At 36.7% G+C, this 13,308-nt stretch overlaps 1 protein-coding gene across 2 annotated transcripts in view; it reads left to right on the forward strand.

Annotated features, from left to right (window-relative positions):
* LOC112617170 (tyrosine-protein phosphatase non-receptor type 4) overlaps positions 1-13,308 on the forward strand; it is a 230,589-nt gene that overhangs the window by 50,296 nt on the left and 166,985 nt on the right. For both annotated transcript variants that reach the window (XM_025373929.1, XM_025373930.1), the window contains one exon: positions 2,162-2,316. In XM_025373929.1, coding sequence (XP_025229714.1) covers positions 2,179-2,316 — 138 coding nt within the window. In that variant the 5' untranslated portion in view covers positions 2,162-2,178. The remainder of the gene's footprint in view (positions 1-2,161; positions 2,317-13,308) is intronic.

Genomic DNA, 13,308 nt, shown 5'->3' on the forward strand with positions numbered 1-13,308 from the left:
CTAACTCATTTTATGAGGCCAACATCATCCTGATACCAAAGCCTGGCAGAGACACAACAAAAAAAGAGAATTTTAGACCAGTATCCCTGATGAACATCAATGCAAAAATCCTCAATAAAATACTGGCAAACCAAATCCAGGAACACATCAAAAAGTTTATCCCCCAAGATCAAGTTTGCTTCATCCCTGGGATGCAAGGCTGGTTCAGCATACACAAATCAATAAACGTAATCCATCACATAAACAGAACCAATGACAAAAACCACATGATTATCTCAATAGATGCAGAAAAGGCCTTTGACAAAATTCAACAGCGCTTCATGCTAAAAACTCTCAATAAATTCGGTATTGATGGAACATATCTCAAAACAATAAGAGCTATTTATGACAAACCCACAGCCAATATCATACTGAATGGGTAAAAACTGGAAGCATTCCCTTTGAAAACTGGCACAAGACAGGGATGCCCTCTCTCACCACTCCTATTCAACATAGTGTTGGAAGTTCTGGCTAGAGTAATCAGGCAAGAGAAAGAAATCAAGGGTATTCAGTTAGGAAAAGAGGAAGTCAAATTGTCCCTGTTTGCAGATGACATGATTGTATATATAGAAAACTCCATCTTCTCAGCCCCAAATCTCCTAAAGCTGATAAGCAACTTCAGCAAAGTCTCAGGATACAAAATCAATGTGCAAAAATCACAACCATTCCTATACACCAATAACAGACAAACAGAGAGCCAAATCATGAGTGAACTCCCATTCACAATTTCTACAAAGAGAATAAAATACCTAGCAATCCAGCTTATAAGGGATGTGAAGGACCTCTTCAAGGAGAACTGCAAACCACTGCTCAACGAAATGAAAGAGGCCCACTAATTTTTAAAACATTCTTTTTTATAGAAACAGGGCCTCCCTGTGTTGTCCAGGCTGATCTCAAACTCCTGTCCTGAAGCAATCCTCCCACCTCCCAAATTGTTGGGATTACAGCCATAAGCCACTTCACCCAGCCCAATCACTGTCTTTTAATTTTGGAATTTTACTTGGCAAGCGCCTCCTTGTCAACATAGTAAGACTTTTTTCCCTTACACTATTTTTATATTTATATAACATTGGCTTTTACTTTGAGCTTTAATCTTTTGAAATGAATAATCTATGAGAGATCAACTCCAATTATTACCACTGATTTGAAATACTATTTTATTATATTTTGCTTACTTATTATTCATACTGCTTATTACTTATTGCTTACTCATATTCAAACATCCCATATACTAGTCTTTCTTCTAGTTTAGTGTGTTTCCTTTACTTAATTGTCTTTAAGACAGAGTGTTATGTGTTTTAAAGTTTGAATCCTTTAATGCCTGAGTGTTTTAAGAGTTTTTTTTCCCTCCTACCTTAATGTTAATTTTCTAGGTATATAAGTCAGTGTTTCAAAGAATATTCTTTCACAACTTTGAAGCTACAGCTTCATTGTCTTTAAACATCTAGTATTGCTGATATCACTGTGATTTCTGTTGTTTTATAGACCATCTAGTTTTTACCTCTTAGGTTAAAAATTCAGGAGCAAAGATTGGTCACCTTTTCTATTTTGCTTTTGTTTTCTTAGAAATAATACCAACAATACTATTAGGTTGAATTTTGAGGATGGTTAAAATGAAGGGGTTTTTTTTTTTTTTTTTAACTTCTACGTTTCCCCAACACCTTAAGTTTTTTTAAAAAAGGAAGGGCCTGCCAAAGTTAAATAATTTTTCCTCCTGTTGTCATTCTACAGTGTTTTAAAATACTTGCATCAATGAGTAATATCCAACTTCCTAAGGCAGCATAATACTCCCACCCCTTTTGGCTACTCCAGAGTTTACATATTTTGAATTGGAATATGACTTCTTAAAAAATTTATGCATTAAATCTTCTGGATGGAGCAGTTAAAAAAAAAAAAAAAGCTCTTTTTCAAAGCAGGTGGTAACTTTAGTTTGATGATGAACTATATATATCTAACTTATACCTACAACAATTCTTATTCTGGTGTTTCAAAATTTATAACTGTTTTCCACCTAAGTTTTAATTGAAAAAAATATAATAACTTTGCCTTTTAAACTACAGCATATATTTTACCAACCTTTTATTTAGTTATTATTTTATTTTATTTTATTTTTTTTACTTAGACTTTGTGTGGACAGTAATGACCTCACGTTTCCGATTGCCTGCTGGCAGAACCTACAATGTACGAGCATCAGAGTTGGCCCGAGACAGACAGCATACAGAAGTGGTTTGCAACATCCTTCTTCTGGATAACACTGTACAAGCTTTCAAAGTCAATGTAAGTATTTTGTGTCTTTTAAAAAATAATCTCTGGCTGTAAGTCTGAATTCAGTTATATATGTAAACTAGGATTATTAAATTATAGTAGAGTTTGAAAAGTCTTATTCAAGTAAAAAAGTCTTTCTGGTGCAGGATTGTATCAGGTGCATGCTCTCATTCAAACTGGGTCTTTTTAAAAAGTGTTGCTCACTGGACATTGTTGAGAAACCAACAGTGTGTCTTATGATTAGTAAGCAGATCCATAGTATGTGTGCGATTTTCATAAGTGTGCTTGAGGGGGCCTGAAAAGAATTTGTTGTTCTAAATAATTTATACATTTTTATGGTAATTTTACTTGTACTGCCTGTGAGTAAAATTTTTCCTGAACAAAAATAAATGACAGCCCTGATCTTATCTGTCGTCGAAATATTTATTTAACAAATATTTGTTCATCCTATTTGTGTCTAGCTTTATTTGCTCATTGTTATTTGTAAGTTTTACCCATGTGGTGTGTTAACAGTAGTTAGTTCATTGTTATTGCTCTGTAGTACCCTTTTGTATGAATATACTGTAGTTTACTTATCCTTTTACTTACCGTTTACTTGTCCAGTTTATTGTTGGTATATATTTGGATTTGTTTCCACTTTGGGCTCTTACAAATAATACTGCTGTGAACATTCTTGTACATATCTTGATACATATAAAAAATGTATTCTCCCTTTTTATTTAAAAACTTTTCAACTTATATAGAAAAGGTGAAATAATACTATGATGAATACCCATATACCCTTTACCTAGATTGACCCAGTGTTAACATTTTGCACATTTGCTTTATGTTTCCTTCTCTCTTCATGATTTTTTTCCCTGAACCTTTTGAAAATAAGTACTTTAGCATCCCAAGAATCTCATAATTACCACATACCTAAATTTAACTTTATGAAAATAATAATATATTCAGTCTGTATTCAAACTGGAGTTCTTATTCTTCAGGATGTTTTGTTATTTCCAAATTCTTCAGGGTGTTTTCTGCTGTATTACTTGGGTATTTCTATACTTCGAAATCTTTAAGTAATATAAAATATGAATCTTACACCAGGGCCAGTCGGGGGGTGAGGGACTGTGGGAGAGACAGCATTAGGAGAAACACCCAGTGTAAATGATGAGTTGATGGGTGCAGCAAACCAACATGGTACATGTATACCTATGTATCAAACCTGCATGTTGTGCACATGTACCCTAGAACTTAAAGCATAATAATAATAATAAAAAAAAATCTTTCTTATTTACCAGTTTAAGCTTAAAATTTTCTGTGTACTACTATATAAGCAAGATTATGAATTTATCTGAAATTCCAAGCTGTTTCACATTGAAAAAGGGGCTGCAGAGTAGTGAATGTTCCATCATTATCATTAAAAATACCTTCAACATTATCTAAAATACCCAACTGATTTAGTGTGCTTTTCTAAAAAGCTAAACTTTTGATTTCTTTTGTATTCTATCATCTGTTAATACATAGTTGGAATATAGTTTGCCAAAAAGAGATAATATAAAAGAAGAGAATTCTACTTCATACAAATTTCTATTTAATAGAAACTCTCATGTATTAGACAGTTGATATAAGAAAATAAGCCTTTTTTCCTATTATTCATGTGTTAGAATTCTTTTTTGGAAAAGGCATAAACTTAATAACTTTTGTCTTAGCTTAAATTTAATTAATATTTAGTTTTCTTTTTAACTATAGTTTTGACTATATTTCAAAATATTGTAAAAAGGTTTGGTATGTTTCCCAGCTAGCATAATTTTCTGTTGAGCACTTTAGTTGACAGTAGTATGCTGTATTTTTCAATGTGCTGTCTAGTTACTCTTTTAGAAAGACATATATATTTAATGTACTTTTATATGTTTATATTTTAAAAATATATATTACATATATTTAGCTGGCAGTTTCAATAGACCTGGATATATTACCTAGAATGGTAAGTAAGCTTACCATTCTGTGGTGCTAGAAACTTTCTCTACCATTATCTCAGGTCATCAAAAAACTTGAGGAACAGTGTATATAAAAAATTGTTGGATGTGTAGTATATTTATTCCTCTGGGCATTTAAACCCAGGCCATTCAAACCAGAAGAGTTGCTTTGTGCTTTTAGATAGATTATTTATCTTTTAATCTATGTGAATAAATCTCCAGTTATATACTTTACAACCTGTGGAGTGGTATGTGGCAGCCTGCAAACTAATTGGGGGTTTGAGAGTTCTGGTGTTTGTTTTCTTGTGTCCACGTAGTACCATTAAGTCTCAGAAATCCTTTATGGGCATCTGCCAGGTTCACCAGCATTTCTCTGTTCACCAGGAAGGAGAACTACTCAGTTTCCTTTGGAGACTACCAAGCAATGATTTATAAAGTCAACCATTGGAGTCATTGCTTTTCATGAAAGATTTTTGCACCACAGGTAAAATATTCATGTTGCCAAAGCCTGCTTTTTTTCATCTGGCAATTATCTCATCAAAGCTGTTCCTGTATTTTCTGAGGGAAATTTTTGTAATGAAGGAGTTGATATAACTTCACTAGATCTTGCTTTTTCCCTGCTGTGGACATAGGAGTGATAAGCCTATTATCACTGGGTTTGTGTTGGCTTGTGTTGTTTCAGTGTCAAGTCCTATTTTCACTATGGCTTTGGTATAACCATTTATTTACTGTAGCCAACCTATGGTGTGTATTGGCCCTCTCGTGCCATGCATTCATTGTCACTAAATGAATTCATGGCATGAGAATTCATCTCACCAAATATGTTTGCATTAAATACTTTAAAATGCATAGTGTCTGTACTACATGGATTGATGTCTTCAATCTATGAGGATTTTTACCCCTAATTTTTGACTTGACTTTTACTTTGGTGCAGCTGATTAACATTAGCCTGTATGATGAACAAGGAAGGGCTGGGAGGGCCAGCTTATTTTAGTTACTGTGACTGCATAAGAAATTACCCTAAAACTTAGTGGCATAAAATAACCATGTATTGTCCTCAGGGATTCCGTGAGTCAGAGATTCACAGACACACAAAAAAGGCTTAATTTTGTTCCATTATGTGTCAGGCCTCAGCTGGAAGACTCAAAGACTGGAGGCTAGAATCATTTGAAGGCTTATTCACTGACATGGCTGTTACCTGAAACCTTAGCTGAGGCTGAGGCACCTATATATGACCTCTTTATGTCCTGGACTTCTTCATAGCACAGTGGCTGGTTTCTTTCTTTCTTTCTTTTTTTTTTTTTTTTTGAGATGTAGTTTTGCTGTTGTTGCCCAGGCTGGAGTACAATGGCGCGATCTCGGCTCACCACAACCTCCGCCTTCCAGGTTTGAACAAGTCTCCTGCCTCAGCTTCCCTAGTAGCTAGGATTACAGGCATGTGCCACCACACTTGGCTAATTTTGTATTTTTAGTAGAGACAGGGTTTCTCCTTGTTGGTCAGACTGGTCTTGAACTCCAGTGATCTGCCTGTCTTCACCTCCCAAAGTGCTAGGATTACTGGCATGAGCCACCATGCCTGACCACAGTGGCTGATTTTTTTTTTTTTTTTTTTTTGAGACGGAGTCTCGCTCCGTGGCCCAGACTGGAGTGCAGTGGCGCGATCTCGGCTCACTGCAAGCTCCGCCTCCCGGGTTCACGCCATTCTCCTGCCTGAGCCTCCCGAGTAGCTGGGACTACAGGCGCCCGCCACCTCGCCCAGCTAATTTTTTTGCATTTTAGTAGAGACGGGGTTTCATTGTGTTAGCCAGGATGGTCTGGATCTCCTGACCTCGTGATCCGCCAGTCTCGGCCTCCCAAAGTGCTGGGATTACAGGCGTGAGCCACCGCACCCAGCCAAGTGGCTGGTTTCTAAGGGTGAGCATCTTGAGAGAGAGAGCGCCAGACTGTAGCCATATTGCCTTTCCAATCTGGCCTTGGAAGTCATGTAATGTTACTTGTTCCATGTTCTATTTGTCAAGGTTGTCAGAGAGTTAAGTGAAAGGAAATAGACTGCATCTTGATAAAAAGTGGAGTATCATCATGTGGGATCAGAAATGTTGCTCTGGACTTACTGGGAAAATACAGTCTGCCAGTATGGCATCCTGGTGGAGGTGTCCATTTTGCCTCTTCCTCATCACTTACTGTACCCATCTTCCTACTTTCATAGATACCCAGAAATTTCATCCCAGAACTGTCTGCTTTGCTTCTCAAGGGGTAGCTACCATATTTAAGGAGTCAGAGATGATGAAAGATGGGTTTAATTTTTATTACTTGTTCTTTGTGTTTGTTATTTAAATTATTCATCCAGGTGTGCCATACTTTTTAAAAAATGTGTATGTGTATGTATGTGTGACACTCACACATCTGTCTTTTAAATTTGATTTATATATGTTTTATTTTATAAGTGTATGTATGTACATGTAATTGACTTATTCATTTACACAATTTTCAAAGCCATATAGTTTTATAGGTCTTGTGTTTGTAGAGCCTACTGCCAGTTTTCTTAGAGTTGAGTGAGAGGAAGGGATTGGAGAGGACTTCCCTATTCGCTATGTAGACTGTCTTATTTTGCAGGCTCTGTCTGTACAATACAGGCAGTATAATCTGCCTGTACAATTAGTACAGTACAAATTAATCAGCTACACATGATGCTCCTGATTCCAGAGTCGTCCTGGTTCATTTTCTTCAGAGAGTAAATCTCCAGTTCTCATGGTGATTGGCTGAAGGGGAGGGGAAGTGAGAGAAGTCACGTAGGGGCTGTTGCTTATATAGACTCTCAAACAACATTTTTTCAGTCCTGACACCTGCCTTCTCTTTTTAAAAGATAATTTGTACCCCTATTTCTAGAGTTTGTGGGGTAAAGAACTTGCTCCTAGGCCTTTCTCACACTGTTAGCTTTCGTTTAGCTTTTTTTCTGTCACTTAAGTTAAGGTGACCACTTAAGTTGCTTTTCATTTTCCAAAATTTTCTTAGTGTAGTCTTTTCTTTCATTACTAACTATACCTACACTGTTATTTTAGTGTGCCTTGAGCAAATGTTTATGTTCAGCCTTCCTCATTTTTAACCTTGACATCTCTCAAGTTGATTGTCAACAATGCCTACCTTGAAGGAGAATTTATTAAATACCAAACTTTTAAAAATAAAATCAGATGTTAAAATGGAGTTTGTTTTCTTTAGTACAAAAAGACATGATAATTTTGCCATCTTTTATAGTATATGAAAAGTCCAACTTTATAGTGTATGATAGATTTTTAAAGCTTTTATCTATTTTGAAATCCTTTTTTTCCTAGGCTGTAATCATATGAAACACTAGAAAATTCTTTTATCAATCAAGTTTATAGTTGAGCACAATTAAGGTGACCATATTTCTTCTTTTATTATTTCATCGTGTTGTGGTTTCATCAGGCATATATAGTTCTTGGGTCTTTTTTTTTTTTTTTTCTTTTTCTTTTTAATACTTTAATTTCTGGGATACATGTGCCTGACCTTTCTCTCTGGCTGCCCTTAACATATTTTTCTTCGTTTCAACCTTGGTGAATCTGACGATTACGTGTCTTGGGGTTGCTCTTCTCAATAGTTATAGGTGTGTGGCATTATTTCTGGGCTTTCTGTTCTGTTCCATTGGTTTATATGTCTGTTTTTGTGCTAGTATCATACTGTTTTTGGTTACTGTAGCCCTGTAGTATAGTTTGAAGTCAGGTAGTGTGATGCCTCCAGATTTGTTCTTTTTGCTTAGGATTGCCTTGACTATTTAGTTTCTTCTTTGGCTTCATATGAATTTTAAAATAGTTTTCTCTAGTTCTTTGAAGAATGTCAATGATAGTTTAATAGAAATAGCATTGAATCTATAAATTGCTTTGGGTAGTATGACCATTTTAACGATGTTGAGTCTTCCTATCCATGAGCATGGAATGTTTTTCCATTTGTTAGTGTCCTCTCTGATGTCTTTGACCAGTTGTTTGTAGTTCTCCTCGTAGAGATCTTTAACTTCCCTAGTTGTGTTCCTAGACATTTTATTCTTTTTGTGGCAGTTGTGAATGGGAGTTCATTCCTGATTTGGCTCTTGGCTTGACTCTTGTTGGTGTATAGGAATGCTTGTGATTTTTGCACACTGATTTTGTTTCCTGAGACTTTACTGAAATTGTTTATCAGCTTAAGAAGCTTTTGGGCTGAGACTATGGAGTTTTCTAGATATAGGATCATGTCATCTACAAACAGGGATAGTTGACTTCCTCTCTTCCTGTTTGGATACCATTTTTTTTCTTTCCCTTGCCTGATTGCCCTGATCAGAACTTCCAATACTATGTTGAATAGGAGCGATAAGCAAGAGCCTCCTTGTCTACACATATATTTACATCACCCCTAAGTCTGTTTTTATTGACTGCTTTGTCTCTTGATTGTCAGTCACTTTCCCCTGCTTTACACATCTGCTAACTTGTTGTTGTATATTGAACATTGAGTGAAAGGTAGAGTAATGGACAGCATACTATGGCCATGGGCCAAATCCAACCTCATGGCTGTTATTGCATGGCCTATAGCTAAGAATGGCTTTTTACATTTTTAAAGGTTACTGTTTTTGTGATGTTGCCCAGGCTGGTCTTGAACTCCTGGCCTCAAGCAATCCTCCCACCTCGGTTTCCCAGAGCGCTGAGATTACAGCTATGAGCCACCATACCCAGCCTCTGTTTGTTTTCAAAGAGAATGTACAACAGAGACTATGTGTCCTAAAAGCCTAAAAGTATTTACTTTCTGGCCCTTTATAGGAAAGGTTTGGACCCCTATTTGTTGGAGCTCTGGATTATTATATCCCTCTAAATAGTAGTGAATTATTTTATGGCAGGCAGTTAAATAGCCAGCAGATCACTTTGATCTTATGGAGGTTAGTTTTAAGCTTTTTAAGGTAGGTCTGTTTCACCTTTGTTCTTACTCCTAGGACACAGTTTGTCTAGGGTCTCAACTGAGTGACCAAGGTGTTCATCAAGATATCTCTCCTCTGAGCCTGGACCACATCTTCTCAGAACTGCACAACCTCTGAAATCTCTGTTTAGTTAACAGCTATTTTCTCCTAGAGATTCTAACCCTGTGTATGCACATCCTATGAAGCAAATAAGGACCATAGGGGAATTTCATGTGTATTTTTATAGCTTTTTTCCTTTGACTTTCTCCGTTCTAATAACCTATCCCCAAAACCCTGGCATCTTAGCAACCCCAAACATTAATTTTAGTTTTCTTATCCTAGCAAGACTGCCACTGTCAGCTTGGGCTTTGTTTCTCCACCGTACGTTTTGGCAAGTGCCCCCAAGGAGAAAGCCAGTGTGAGACTTGATTCATCTGCCCTTTTCTCCCAAGGATCATAGCCCTGTGTTGGTTGGTATCTGTTGCTTGTAAATGTTACATACATGTTTTATTTGGTCTATATTTGGTCTGGTTTTTATAGATGTTTATAACAGGAGAGTATTCCAATACCAGCTACTCTTTATGATTAGAACCCCAAATCCTCATTATTTTAAAATATGAAAATGTATCTCATTATGTAATCAGTGAATTTTGATTTGAAACATTTAACATGTTACTTGCTGTATTTTCTGATTCATTGTTTGCTTGACCCAGATAGTTGAGCCAAATAGGACTTAGATCTCAGTTAATAATAGTAAATATATGCATCTTATAAAATCGAAATGGCCCTTGCTTTCCAAAGATGGAACCCTAAACAGCTGGGCTAATGGATTTGATGTTTTAGAAGATTTCATCTGCCACATTTGAGATTCACCTTCACACGAGTTGATCTGGGCATAACCGTTGTCAGAGGAACTTCTTTCCTTGGCTTATTAATGCTTAATTATTTAACTTTTTTTGTTTGTTGTTTACATATCTAGCATCTTAAAACTATTTCATAAATATTTTAACCTATACCCATTTTTTCTCTAATGTATTCACAGTGTGTAAGAAATACTTGACTGTTGTTTTTTGTTTTGTTTTGTTTAGAGACAGTGTCTTGCTCTATCTTCCAGGATGAAATGTGGTAGTACCATCATAGTTTAATGCAGCCTTGAACTCCTGGGCTCAAGGGAATCCTCCCACCTCAGCTTTCCAAGTTGCTGGGACTACGGCCATGCGCCACCATGACCAGCTAATTTAAAAAATGTTTTAGAGACAAAGTCTCACTGTGCTGTTCAGGCTGGTCTCGAACTCCTGGCTTCAAGTGATCCTCCCACCTCAACCTCCCACACTGCTGGAATTACAGGCATGAGCCATGGTGCCTGGCCTACTTGGCTCTTAAATGTGCTGCCTTTTGACTTATTTCATATTCTTGAAGGGATTAATCATTTAAATATTTTTACCATCATAGTGCTTTGGATATCTCTCCTGAATTTTATTTAATGGCATGCCCATCTGAGATAGATGTGATCTGTTCTTTGGGAAAGGGTGTATGACATAGCTCTGTTTTCTTGCTAGTACTTGCAAAAAGAAGCTTTTGGTATTCATTGGAATGGAGTTGGTGAGCATAGAAAGAGTTATAGTTATCACATAAGGAAGCTACATGACTCACTCTGCCACCTCACTGCTTCCCCAGGTTAATTGTCTGTCCTGATTCCCATGTGGATTCAAGAATCCCCCAAGGAAGCCCTGATGCCCAGTCTGGCTCTTTGCCCAGATGCTGGTGTTGGTGTTGATGTTGATGGATGTGCTCTGCTGATCATAATACTCTAGAGAAGAAGTTGCGTCTTATCTTTGAACCCACCATTCATAATGTTTATTCCTAACTCAAATTGGATAGTTCAATATCTGTATATCAGGAATTTGGTTTCATAATAAAGTTAATATCCATTTATTTGAGTCTTTGTCCTTATTTAACATTCTTTTCAATAATTAGACTTAATAATTATGCTTCCAAATATTTAAAATAAAACAAAGCTGGACTTGCATATGTATATGTATACTTTACATATATATACACAGCTTTACACACACACACGTGTGCGATCTCGGCTCAATGCAACCTCTGCCTCCCGGGTTCAAGCAATTCTCCTGCCTCAGCCTCCCAAGTGGCTGGGACTACAGGCGCCCGCCACCACGCCCAGCTAATTTTTGTATTTTTACTAGGGACAGGGTTTCACCGTGTTGGCCAGGATAGTTTTGATCTCTTGACCTCGTGATCTGCCCAACGGAGCCTCCTAAAGTGCTGAGATTACAGGCGTGAGCTACCGCTCCCAGCCTCTATAATTTTTTAATGTATCAGTTTGGTTTCCATAAAGAAAAGTGACAGCTGTACTATGTGAGGAATTAGTATTATCACACATTTTTTTTGAATGTGCAGACATTTCCTTTTGATGATTCATTTGATTTGTTTATGATAAACTTCAGAGCTCGTAGTTTTGGCTTTCTTTTGCAATTATTTATTTTTTTTCATGTAAAATTTGGATGTTGATAGGCACTGATACATTAATAGGAACTTAATTTTAGCACTAGGTTAATTTACAACTTTGGATTCACTATATTTTTTGACATCACTTATTTTGAGTCACTGTGAGATGACTTTCATTTTTCTTCATCAAGAATATCTTGTGTGGGATGTGTGCTAGTTCTTTATATCCTTCATTTTTGAAAATGTCTAAGTTTTACCCTAGACTTAATTGATAGTTTGGGTAGAGAATTTCAAATTGGAAATAATTTCTCAGAGTTTTGAAAATATTGCCTTCTATTAATATTGCTGATGAGGAGTGTGATACTATTCCAATTCCTGATTGTTTATGTATGACATATTGTTTGTAGACATTTAAAACATGTTTTCCTTTTCACATTTCTTTTTGCTTAAATTTCATGTAGATCGTGCATGAAATCCACCGGCTTGCAATATGACACTCTTTTGCTTTCCACTATGCCTGACGTCCCTAGATTTGAAGCCACTTCAGTTTGTCTTAGAATATTTCAGGGGAGGTATGGGATTAAGAACTGAGGGACACAACTATTCCCTACATGAATTTTCAACCTTCCTTTCCCATTTTTAGCCTCATGCCTTATCTTGCTGTTTCTCACACTTATCCTGCAATGTTTGAGCCTTTCTGTGTATTTGATTTGCTTCCTGTTGGAATCTCTCTCTGCAGGTATTTGGTGTTTAGTTCTGCTGTCTCTTCCACATGCTTTCTGTCTTCCAAAGTGTATTAGTATCTCTCTTTTTTTTGTTGTTTTTTTTTTGGTTTTTTTTGGAGGTGGAGTCTTGTTCTGTCGCCCAGGCTGGAGTGCAGTGGCGTGATCTCAGCTCACTGCAACCTCCGCCTCCCGGGTTCAAGCGATTCTCCTGCCTCAGCCTCCCAAGTAGCTGGGACTACAGGCATGTGCCACAATGCCCAGCTAATTTTTATATTTTTAGTAGAGACGGGGTTTCACTATATTGGCCAGGTTGGTCTCGATCTCCTGATCTTGTGATCCACCTGCCTCAGCCTCCCGAAGTGCTGGGATCACAGGTGTGAGCCACTGCGCCCGGCCTGTATGTCAGTATCTCTTTAGCCGATATCGTCTCTCCTTTTGTTGTTCTTGTGGTTTTTAGTACATTCCTTCTTTTTTTCCCCTTCAAATTAATGGTCTTTCAGGAATGAGTGAAAGGTAAACACATTTTCATTCCATCATATTTAATCGTAGGTTTAAGCCTTTTTGAACAGTAAGTTATAAATTATTTTTCCTTTAGAAGAATAAAAACTGGATGGTGGTTGTATTTTAATTAAAATCAAGTTTTTATTTTTGAAGTTTGCCTCTCCCCACATTTCTATTTTACATGTGTTTTGGGGGACTATAACAAGAGTCACCTTAACCAGTTTGTATTCAAGCACCTAAATATTGCAATCTTATCTCAACCTTTATTCTTTTACTGTAACTGCTTCCTCAGTGATTATCTAGTTAAGAAATTCATCAGTTTATCAAGGCTCATTTTGTTTGACCTCTAGGAGCTTTAAAAATTGTTACTGCTCCTTGTTTCAAGGAAAGCTCTCTTCTGTGTGATCACATT

Source organism: Theropithecus gelada, unplaced genomic scaffold, assembly GCF_003255815.1.
Source record: "Theropithecus gelada isolate Dixy unplaced genomic scaffold, Tgel_1.0 HiC_scaffold_15884, whole genome shotgun sequence".
Classification (NCBI taxonomy): Eukaryota; Metazoa; Chordata; class Mammalia; order Primates; family Cercopithecidae; genus Theropithecus; species Theropithecus gelada.